General features: G+C 36.3%; 1 protein-coding gene across 3 annotated transcripts in view; it reads left to right on the top strand.

The window, feature by feature from the left end:
- The window catches only part of VSTM2A (V-set and transmembrane domain containing 2A), a 30,318-nt gene extending 22,390 nt beyond the window's left edge, over nucleotides 1-7,928 (top strand). The window contains exon 5 of one of the 3 annotated variants that reach the window (XM_032797463.2): nucleotides 7,105-7,319. In XM_032797463.2, the coding sequence (XP_032653354.1) occupies nucleotides 7,105-7,181 (77 nt within the window). In that variant the 3' untranslated portion in view covers nucleotides 7,182-7,319. Of the gene's footprint in view, nucleotides 1-6,966 lie in introns of all 3 variants that reach the window. The other 2 variants (XM_032797464.2, XM_032797462.2) reach the window with 2 other exon arrangements.
- The last annotated feature ends 4,388 nt before the right edge of the window (nucleotides 7,929-12,316 follow it).

Below are 12,316 nucleotides of genomic sequence, written 5' to 3' on the forward strand. Positions count from 1 at the left end.
AAACACTAAAGGTCAGAAAGTGACAGACCCTTACATAGGTGTGCAGGGGAGGGGCACACTTAAGGATCCCCCTTCATTCCATGGCTCACTTTGTGCAATGGCCTGTCACAGTTCCAGTCCCGGAGTTCAGGAACTGAGGATGCAATCTGTGTAGCTCCTCTAGTCACTAAGTTCCTTAAGGAAGGACAGCACACTTTTAGGCTGAGGTAGCCTTGCACCACCACGAGCTCAGACCAGAATGTCACTGTCTGGTTGCAAGGATCTGGAATCTATAACTCCTCACATACATACATCAATAATGGGCACTGAAGGCTAAGGGTAGAAAGAATTCCTTCCCCAAAATAAAATTTATTCTCAGATTAGTTTAAGGCAAATTTCTTCAAAGTAGAGTATGTGTGCACATTTTAGTTGCATAAGAGAGCTAGGGAATAGAACAGGTCAGGAAGTTTTGATTTTTTTTTGGTAAAGAATGCTTTTAAAAAAAAAATGGAAAATGCCTTGTTGTTGAAACCAAAACTATTTACAAACCAGGGTCAATTTTGATGAGTTCTCCTTACTCATAAAAACTATTGGAAGTAAGTTTTGAAGTTGTCACACTATCAAAATATTTCATTGTAAAAAATATACAAACATTTTTTCAAGTCCAAGTGACTTTTTGGATTGAAATTTCAGTACATGTAGATTTAAAAAAATTAAAAGATGAACAAGGGTTGAAATTAAAATGAAAGACAGTGAAATTTTCAAAATAAAATGATTGTTTGACCTGAACCAATTTTTTCCCCAGATTTTGGTTCATTAAAAATTGAGATTTTCCACTTTTTGGCCTGATTCAGGATGGGATTTTTTATTTTTTTTTTATGTATCAAAAAATTTTACTGGACAGAAAAAATATAGGGAGAGTTGAGATTTCCACAGTTGAACAAGGACAATGATGGACATAATGAGGACAGAAAAGGAATTTATTCATTTCAGGACTGTGTGAAATAATACACAATCAAAGTGAAATTAAATGAACCTTCCTGGTTTGAACAGTCTTTACAAACACAAAAATCATACAACCTTTCAATATACCTGGTTTAAGATTCATAAGTAGTTTGAATGAATTTAGGGAAAATATTAAATTATCCTGGATTGATTTTATATGGAAATCATGCAGAATTTTGACTGGATTTGGCTTTTAGACCTAAGTTATATGAAACTCAAATCTCAAAGAAAAACTGAAAGGAGTGAAGGAGGATCCAAGTCTGAAAACTGAACTGAAGAAAATGCCAGCACAAATTTTTGCAATGAAAAAAAGCCAAATTTTCACAGTTGTATTTATTATTTAGATGATCAGAAAAATGCAAGACATTCAGTGTAGTTAAAAATCTTTATAAATGTATATACACACGTGGTGTTGAAAGCCACATGATCTGTATTGAGACCACATGATGACCTGAAAACTTTGTGCTTAACTGTACTAGTCCTGATCTCTGAACACCAAACCTGCACTTTGCTCATTAATCTGAGACTTAGTCTGATATTCCAAATCCTGAAGGCCACATTCTTAACCAGCCTGCATTCAGTGGGACTGTCTGTGGAGTAGAATGCTATTCATTGTGAGTAAAGTACTAAGAGGATCTGGCCATTAGAACTGAGTATATCTGCAAGGTAGTAAGAGCTGGGCAGATGAAAGACACTCAGATACCCAAACATTCTGCAGAGGCTAGCTGTTCTTAAGGGTGTGCCTAAGTAAATTTGTTGAAGTTCCATGCTCCTAGAAGCAGACTACCTTACACCTCAGCTAGGTAAGCACTTTCGGGTCTTTGTTCAAATATATCTGCAATTAGGAGAAGCTAAAACGGTTGCAAATTTTACATAACTGGTATTTTCAACCTTAAGGGAAAACAAAAACAGATTTTTAAATGTAATTTTGTCCGTAAAATTTTATCTGATCAATAACCAAATGGAAGCTGGAGACTCTACTCATTATCAGGACTGTCAGCCTTGCATGAGTCACATGACCAATTGACCTTTTTGACCAATTGTATTCTGCAGTTATGCTTTTGAAATCATCCCTTTAGCTGAAAGGTAACATTTAAAATGTTAACAGTCTAATAATAATGGTAATTACAGAATAAAGTTAATATTCACTAGTATATATGTACACATTTAGGTTTTATCTCTCCGTGTTAGCTTTAAAGATGGGTTTACTATTTTCAACACTAAGGCCAAAATTTGTTAATTTTTATTTTTCATAAGTGTGTGGAACACTGTTCAACACCCTGCCACCATACCGGCATTTAAATAAAACCACATATTTGTATCAAAGGGATTCTCAAAGATTCCTAGTGTGCGTCACATTTTAAGAGTTTTCCATGGAACCCTCTCCTCCCATTCACACTCATGTCTGTATCAAATAGAGTATTTGGCTACATGAAAAAGTAATGTTAGGACAATATTTAACGTATGTTTCACTTCTTTCAATGCACTTTAGTAGCTGGAACAAAAAGAAGACCTAGCACCATGTGACCAGCCAACTCTCCTCTCACTATCAGCAAGTGCTCTGCACCAGTGGTTCAAAGACCACAGTTTGAGAATCTCTGGTATAAATATTAAGTAGCATTTATTTAGTAATATAGCGATAGTGCACATACATGCCCTTTCTTTCTTCAGACCACTATCCTGGATCCTGACAATCATATCAAGCTTTGCACAGCACTCGTGTTGTGCAATTAAATCTCTTTTAGCTGTTAATTGTTAATTATAGAAAAAACTTTTAGAAATGGCAGACCTATGAGTGATAAACTTTGGAAATCCACAGCCAGATAAACAGTTTGTAACTAGTATTGCTGTGCTCAAATTTGCAGTGGTGCTCCTCATTCTCTGGCCAGACATGTACACTAGAAGTCCATCTGAACCAAAGCCCTGGATCTGAACATCCTGAACTTTGGGAACATTTGGATCTGGATCCAGATATGAAGTTTGCATCTGGCTTTAGTCTATATGAAGTGTTGAACCAAAAGGTCAGATTTAACCGCCTCTGACCTTTTGCGAAATCGAGATCTGGATTTGAAATTGGCACCACAGTCTATTTCTGTTACACAGTGCTTTATCATATCATAAAAGAAGAAACTAAGAGGAATGAAAAATAGCTTCCAGCAGTGACTTCAAAAGAAACAGGATGGAAACTTAAACAGTTGCTTTTTGTTTTATTGCTTTGATGTGTTCTGTACTTTGTATATGCTTCCCACTACCCCCAAATAGGGAAGAGAGCTGTTTGAGCCTATATGAGAATGAAGAAACTTATTCAGTGCTTCAGTGACAAATCTGAATACGTTTAGATTCCTACTGTATTTCAAAGGGATCTTTGAAAAGATAAAAGTGCATTTAATCACCACTATTCATACTCACTCGTATTCATTGTAGCTTAGAAATCAATTTTATTTGATGGAGATATTACTAGAAATGTGACTGTCAAGATTGGGTGAGCATTTTGAAAAGAAATAAAACTACTTAGAACAAGTAAGATTCAATTATTGCATTGGGATGCTATAGGGTCAAACCCTGAGATGGCTTAAAGATTCTGATGCAGGCCTTTGATGACCATGTTACATAACTAAAGTAACCTCAGATATTTTAACGTCGGGATTGTTCCCAATAAGCTCACTTAAGCTTTAACGTGCACATGCTGTATAAAACGTGATCTAAAAATCTTTGAAAAAAAAAAAACCACTCCACCATAGACAGAAGAACCTGCAATTTGTGTGCTGGAAATGATATAATCTGGAGGATACATTTATGCAAAGGTTGAGAGAAAAGGATGCCATCTTGATTATGCAGCGCATCATCAGTTCTGGGTTCTACAAAAATGGTGGCTGAAAAGAAAAGATTGATTGCAAATATTGCAGTTTTGCCTTTTCAAAAACTGAAACAAACACTTAGGTCACTTTCATTTTGTACGGTAGAAGTTTCCGTTAACATCATGTTATGGTTTTCAAACTGTCAAGTTATGTCATCATTAAATAATTGTTCAAAATAGGCCCTTTTAAAAAAAATATCCACATGGGATTTATGAACATTTGTCCTTAAACTGTGTTGCAGATTTCATGCAGAGAAGATGTGATTCTATGACTTTTTAAAGAATTTGATTGACCAATTCAAATAGGATTCTATGGATAAGACAAAGATCGCAAAATGATAGTAAGAATGCTTGCAAATAAAAAACCAACATGAGCTAGTCTGACTGTAGAAAAAAGTCCTCCTTTAACTAAGGAAAAGAGGAAAATCTCATGAAAATATGATGAACCATAAGCTTGATTTAAAATAATGTAAAGTATATAAAGAAAGGCTACATTCCATGCTAAAAAGAAATGTACACAAGACACTACAAGCAACAAATAAAACTGAGCTGCAGTGGCCTTTGGGTCCAATTTGTAAACAGCTGTGGATTTGCACAATTATCCATAGTAAGTAGATCCACTGCAGTCCAGTGAGCAAATTTACTCATGTGCAGAATCAGGTCCTTAATATCATATAATACCTTATTCTACTGTACATGAAACATTCAAATAGCAAATTAGCCTAAGAAATTAGGCTACCATCTCTTAAGCAAAGTGAGCAGTCATGGGATAAGAGGGAAGGTTCTCTCATAGATTAGTAACTGGTTAAAAGACAGGAAACAAAGAAGTAGGAATAAATGGTCAGTTTTCAGAATGGAGAGAGAGAGAAATAGTGGTGTCCCTCAGGGGTCTGTACTGGGCCCAGTCCTATTCAACATATTCATAAATGATCTGGAAAAAAGGGTAAACAGTGAGGTGGCAAAATTTGCAGATACGAAACCACTCAAGATAGTTAAGTCCCAGGCAGACTGCAAAGAGCTACAAAAGGATCTCTCAAAACGGAGTGACTGGGCAATAAAATGACCGATGAAATTCAATGTTGATAAATGCAAAGTAATGCACATTGAAAAGCATAATCCCCACTATACATTTAAAATGATGGAGTCTAAATTAGCTGCAGGTGTGGTCGTCCCATCTCAAAAAAAGATATTGGACATGGAAAAGATTCAGAAAAGGGCAACAAAAATTATTACAGGTAGGAAATGGCTGCTGTATGAGGAGATATTAATAAAACTGGGACTTTTCAGCTTGGAATAGAGACAACTAAGGGGGGGGTGATATGGTAGAGATCTATAAAATCATGACTGGTATGGAGAAAGTAAATAGGAAGTATTATTTACTCATTCTCATAACACAAGAACAAGGGTCCGCCATATGAAATTAATAGGCAGCAGGTTTATTACAAACAAAAGGTAGCATTATTTCACACTACACACAGTCAACCTGTGGAACTCCTTTCCAGAGGATGTTGTGAAGGCCAAAACTATAACAGGGTTCAAAAAAGAACTAGATAAATTCATGGAGGATAGGCTCATCAATGGCTATTAGCCAGGATGGGCAGGGATGGTGTCCCTAGCCTCTGTTTGCCAAAAGCTGGGAATGGGCGACAGAATGGATCACTTGATGATTACCTGTTCTGTTCATTCCCTCTGGGGCACCTGGCATTGGCCACTGTCAGTAGACAGGATACTGGGCTAGATGGACCTTTGGTCTGATGCAGTATGGCTGTTCTTATGTTCCCATCTCCCTTTGACTTTCAATGGGAGTCGGGCACACAGCTTCCTTAGCCCCCTTTGGAAATCCCATGTATAAACTGCAGCGGGTATCATTTCAAAGTCCTCATTTGTTCTACCTCTACAAGGGATATTTGCAATACCTCAGTTAGTTCAGATAGTCTTGTGCATTTACAGTGGATAAAAATCCTTGTAATGGCAACTTCTGTATATGAAAATTACAGTTTGGCCAGTTACTCATATTAATTCCACATACTATGAACCACCCTTTTATTTGCAAAAGGAAGCAGTATATTGGGACCTGGAATTTAATTTGATTTCCATTCTAGCAGGCAAAGGAAAGAAAATATTTTTGGCTTTACCTAAAACTATATTCTCTAGGCAAAAGAGGACAGATATTTAACCAGACAGACATCTGTAAACTGAAGGGGCACAAAAACCACTTGTTCTAGTATCTTTGTTATCATTCACTTCCTTTGTCTTTTAATAATACATATTATAGCTTTATGAAGTCACATGTGCACTTTTGTTGTTGTAAGGAAATTCAGGGTCACACTTGATATTGAAGTTCTACACGTAAATAGGTTATAAAGGATTAGTAGATGTTTTCCTCCATGTTAAATCAGTGATCGGGGTTCAAAACCACAACATGTTGCTTATAAAGCATTGACAGCGCTATCTACAGATGACCTGACCGCCATCTATAAACACATACTGATTGTATTTGTAACATCTAATCAATCATTTAATAACCCTTTATAAACAGAACTTTAAAGAGTATGGTCACATTCAGTTTACAACTTTCCCCTAAAGTAATGCAAGTCCTTTTGCACTTTCTGAAAACACTTGATGTACAGCAGTGGTTTCACACTTTAAGACCTAGCATGTCACACATCAAGAACTCAAAAATACTTGCCATGCCACCTTTTCAATTTTAATTAGCATAGTTCTGAGGGATCTTACCTTAAATCTGGTGTCACAGTTTAAACATCATTCTCTTAGGATTCTGAAGAGAAAAAAAATGAAAGATTGATTACTCATAAATATACTTCAAACAGTTTAGCATACATTTCTTCCCTTACACTGCACTGCCGTTCTCCAAGTTTCCTTAGCATTGCTTTTATTTTGCAAGCAAATATTTTGCAGCCAACAATAGACTGCTTTGTTAGTAAGCAAATACTATCATTACTGAGCAACTTTAGAAATTATTTTGTAAGGAATGCTTTGAGGTGGAAGGTGTTTAGACTTGTTTTTCTCTGTATATCGTAATTGGATTACCTTGTTTAAAAAGACATACAAAAAAACACAACCTCCCTGGGACTGAAATACTTTGTATGTGTTGTTATTTGCAGTGCATGCCAAGACATTCATGGGCACCAGAGCCAAGCTGGCGAGCTAATTAAATAGATAAAATGTATGTGTTTAAACAGCCTTATAAGGAGCATTGGAAATCTGCAAGATGAGCGAATATCTTATAACTTCTTCCGCAGGTGCGAGGATAGCTACAAGCCATGGACTTTCTGTCCTGCTTCTTGTTTGTGGCTTTGTGAAGGGTGCTTTGCTTTAATCTAAAAGTGCTGACTTTTTCCAATATCACTTTCTCTTCTTAAAGCAAAGAGCAAATCGCCTGTAAAATCCACGGAGCGGACAGCAAAGTTGACCCTAACCTCCAACCACCACTCTGCACCCAATGTACTCTAATTCTCTACACATGGAGCACCTTCAGGAAGTACAAAAAACAAATATATATATATTGTTTAAACATATAAATATATATGAAGAAGATACCACATTTTCTTGATCTATATTATTTTCTTTGCTCTATCACTGATCATTTATTTGAAGAGAACTGGTGTGATGTAACAGGACATTTTGTAACAGCAAGACCTAGTTTCCTTTTCTTTCAGCAAGTAGAAGCATCATATCCTTGACTGCTCAGGGGTTGGCTTGCAAGTCATCAGTATTATACAAATTCACTACGGATGATATTTGGTTTCCTTCTTTGAAAGAACCGTGGCAGCCATGAGGCAAACAGTGGCCAAAAATAAAAAAACAAAAAATCCCAAGAGAACAAAATGACTCAGCATCACCTCTGACAAAAAAACAAAAAACAAAAAACCCTCAGAAACTTTGATTAAAAGCCTATTTTTTTTGTGGGGGTCAGGAGTGCAAAACAAATACACCAACATTGCAAAGCAACTAACAGGACTAAAGGACATTGTTTCTGAAGACAAGCAAGAAGCACTATTGAGGGGGGGGTTTATTTTACTTTTTTGAATTTTTTCCCCTTTTTTTCTCCACCCCCTTCCTTTTCCTCTCGGTTTGTTTCTTGTTCAATGGTGGCAGTTGCTGACTTAGGCCAACCCCTATTGACTGTGTGGTGGTAATATAAATACATTTTTTTTGTGTGTTCTATATTTCGATGTGTTTTCTCTGATTTTGCAACTCTGTATATGCAAAACTAACTTCAATTCTGTAAATTGCTTACAGTATGTGTGATATAACTTCACAGTAGACATACCATGGTCCTCATGCAAGCCAGTTTTTAATATTATCTATATGTCGTGCCACCAACAGACATTTTTGTTTCCTTTTTTGATGAAGCATTATTTTTTAATTTGTAATGTGTGGATTTTGTAATACATGCATTCACTTCCACTGGTTTGACCCCTTGCAGATGGCAATGCAGCCCTCTGTTTACTCTGTAAAATGCACATTAAAATTTGGTATGGTCTCTGAACAATGAATGATTTTACTTGTGTGTATGCTATGTTGTAGTCTGGTGGCTCAAACCCCTTTTAATTTATTATGTTTACTGAGGATGAAATTATTTTATCATCAAAGAATGTAAAATGTAAGTCTGCAGGCAAATATTGCATGCAAGCAAGAACAAGAGAAAAAAATAATCAGAATGTACTCGTGGAAGATATTCTTGTAATGATGAGTTTTAGTCAAGTGAATTTTTTAGAATGATTCACTCAAGAACTCTTCCTGCTATGGCTAAAAAGGTATCTTTTTTCACCCTTTCTGTAGGTGGCTAGCCATTTTTCTTTCATAGTCTTCATTATATTTCTTTATGCCTATGACGTGAAAATGAAAATGTTGCTTTGGCTGGAAGTAATATACATAACATGAATTACATTAATTAATGAAGGAAGGGAAAACTACAAATATTTGTTGATTAAATCAGCCAGGTAGTTTTTAATGTCCTTCCCTCTTTTCACCCCGATTGAATAATCCAAATCCTTCCTGCTGTTTCGTATACTAACTCAGACAAAAATGTTACAATACTTTACATGGTTCAGTGTATTATTTATTAGAGGACTCTGTAACTATGTCTGCTCAGCTATAAAAGACTGACCCCTCAACATATTTTTCCCTTATAGACAAGAAAAATTAGCTTAGCTACATTTAACATCCTACAAGTATAAGGCCTTTATATTAAATTTTAAAAGATCCACGAAGACCCTATTCTTTCACCCTAATGTCAACAGCAAAATTCTCATTAATTTCAATGGGAGTAAGATCAGACCATATATCTCCAGGATAAAGAACTATGCACTAATGCTTTGTGTCTTTACATATTCATAAATGATCTGGAGAATAGGGTAAACAGTGAGATGGCAAAATTTGCAGATGATACAGAACTATTCAAGATAGTAAATCCCAGGCAGATAGTGATGAATAACAAAGGTCTCTCTCAAAACTGGGTGACTGGGCAACAAAATGGCAGATGAAATTCAGTGTTGATAAATGCAAGGCAATGCACTTTGGAAAGCATAATCCCAACTATACATATAAAATAATGGAGTCTAAATTAGCTGTTACCATTCAAGAAAGATCTTGTAGTCATTGTGGATAGCTCTCTGTAACCTCCCACTCAATGTGCAGCAGCAGTCAAAAAAGCAAACAGAATGTTGGGAATCGTTAAAAAAGGGATAGATAAGACAGAAAATATCATATTGCCCTTATATAAATCCATGGTACGCCGAAATTTTTAATACTGCATGCAGATGTGACCACCCCATCTCAAAAAAGATATATTGGACTCAGAAAAGATACATAAAAGGACAACAAAAATTATTAGGGGTATGGAACGTCTGCTGTGTGAGGAAAGATTAATAAGACTGGGAATTTTCAGCTTTGAAAAGAGATGACTAAGGGGGGATATGATTGATGTCTATAAAATCATGACTGGTATGAAGAAAGTAAATAAGGAAGTGTTATTTACTCCTTCTCATAACACATGAACTAGGGGCCACCAAATAAAATCAATAGAGAGAAGGTTTAAAACAAACAAATGGAAGTATTTTTTCATACAATGCAGTCAACCTGTGGAACTGCTTGCCAGAGGATATTGTAAAGGCCAAGACTATAACAAAGTTCAAAAAAAAACTAGATAAATTAATGGAGGATAGGCCCATCAATGGCTATTAGCCAGGATGGGGAGGAATGGGGATGGATCACTGTTCTGTTCATTCCCTCTGGGGCACCTGGCATTGGCCACTGTCGGAACATAAGGTACTGGGCTAGATGGACCTTTGGTCTGATCCAGTTTGGCCGGTCTTATGTTCTTATGTCTGGATAATATGAAGGTGCAAACTTCTTTGGGCTGTTCACAAAGGCATTTCTAGTGACTTAATTTGGAGGATTCACAAGAGTAAATGAAGCACAATTTGTAGCATAATTTATGGATGAAAAAAATATTCAGTGCATTCCTTATATATCCTAACATTAGGCTCTTTGACTGCTAGCAATTGAGCTAGCAACATGATAGTGGGTTCTTTTTTCAGAGCAGTTGCAGTTAATTTACAACCCAAAATATACAATTAGTAGTTTAATTCATTCCTTCTAACATACATTACTTTTCCTTTTTCAACAGTGAATTTCACCTGTTACTGTACTAGCTAGCTGTATTAGGCCCTTCTGAACTTTCTTCCAGTCTTCTCTAGTATTGGCTAGTGCTGGCTAGAGAACAAGAACTAAGGGGTTTTGTTTTAAAAGAGGTTTAGAAATTTGTTTTTTTGTTCTGCATTGGAATGACACTGAAACCCTTCAAAGATCGAGAAAGAAGGAGAGCCAAGTGGCATGGGCACTAATCTAGGCTGTGACAGACTTCAGTTCAAGTTCTCACTTTGCCTGATTCGCTGGGCTATTGGTTCCTCTGGGGTCAGTTGTCCTTTGCTTTTCATCAGAAATTCCATCTGGAACCTAAAAAGCATCACCAAATGAATGCACTTCCATAAAGTTTCAGTTTTGACCAAACAACATTTTCCAACAACAGCAACTAAATCACACACAAAAAATCCTGACCAGCTTGAGTCTTGACTAATCTAAATAACTTTGTGTCATCAGCACATTTTGCTTCCTCACAGTTTATTTCCTTTTTGTTTTCCTTGATAAATATATTTAACACCACAGACCTTAGCACAAACCCATGGGGCTCACCACAGCTAACTTTTTGCTATGTGAAAATTGCCTAGCTGTTACTGTTTGTTTTCTATTTGATAAACAAAAGTTAAAGCCACTCAAAAAAATTCAATACCCAGGTATTTAAATGCTTGATTGGAAGGTTTATAATATTCATTTGAATATATAGTACTGCTTCCAGAGTATATTATAAAAGAAAAACATTAAAAGATATTTTAATTATCCTTACTTGGTAATCATAGAGTCAAATCTCTCATTTCAGTCTATTAGTATCTCAGCACCAGAAGTTCCACTGATTGCAACAGGAGTTTTTTTGGTGTTCACGTTGCTCAGAGTCAGGCACTGTGAATATCATGCCGTAGGCATACATCATAATATCCAGCTTAGCTTGCTGTGCCCTAACTCTTGTTTTTCTTGTAATGTATCCATCTGATGAAATACTTGCTATAACTGATTAGTTGGTGTTGGTCCAGTTTTGAGCAGGGGACTGGACCAGATGACCTCCTCAGGTCTCTTCCACCCCTAATCTTCTGTGATTCTGTGTTACGGAGATTAATTTGCTAATGCTATTTTTGAAACCATTGTGCAAAGTAATAATACCTCTACCCTCCAATTTTCCACTTCATCAGCAATTAAATATACCAAAACGGTATCTTCCAAACCCAGAAACACATAGCAAACTGTGTGCTAACAAGGACAAACTGCCTGAAAAATAGAAAGAGCTTGATGTATAACCACATGGAATTAAAGAAAAAGAGAGAAGGGCAAGAGGTACAGCTACAGAATAAAAAGTGGGAGGTAGAACTGAAATTAAAAATGGGAGGGAAAATCTCCAGATATATGGTATTCCAGGAAGTGTGTCCATTTGTGGCATATGCTGTGGTAATCATTATCCAATTCAAGTTCATATAAGACTGATAGGTAGTGAGCACTTTCTGCAAGGTACTCTTTTTCAGTGCCCTCAAATCCTATTGGCTGCATTAGTAGCTGAGAATGCTCCACAGCCCATAAAATGCTCTGCATTTTACAAGATGAGGCTCATAAAACATACACTGCTTTGAAAGGTGCACATGTTGAAAACATATTTTTCTGAGAGATTAAAATTCCAGTCCTCTGGAGAGGGGAAATGGCTAATATAAGGAACCAAATCACTGGAGCATATATGTTTCAGGGGAGGAAACAGTGGTATTACTTTTATATAACACCATTTTATCACTGTTCAGTAGCTGCCATTTGGCTCATTTCTTGATCAGTAATGAGACTTGATCATGT

The sequence above is a fragment of the Chelonoidis abingdonii genome, chromosome 2 (assembly GCF_003597395.2).
Source record: "Chelonoidis abingdonii isolate Lonesome George chromosome 2, CheloAbing_2.0, whole genome shotgun sequence".
Classification (NCBI taxonomy): Eukaryota; Metazoa; Chordata; order Testudines; family Testudinidae; genus Chelonoidis; species Chelonoidis abingdonii.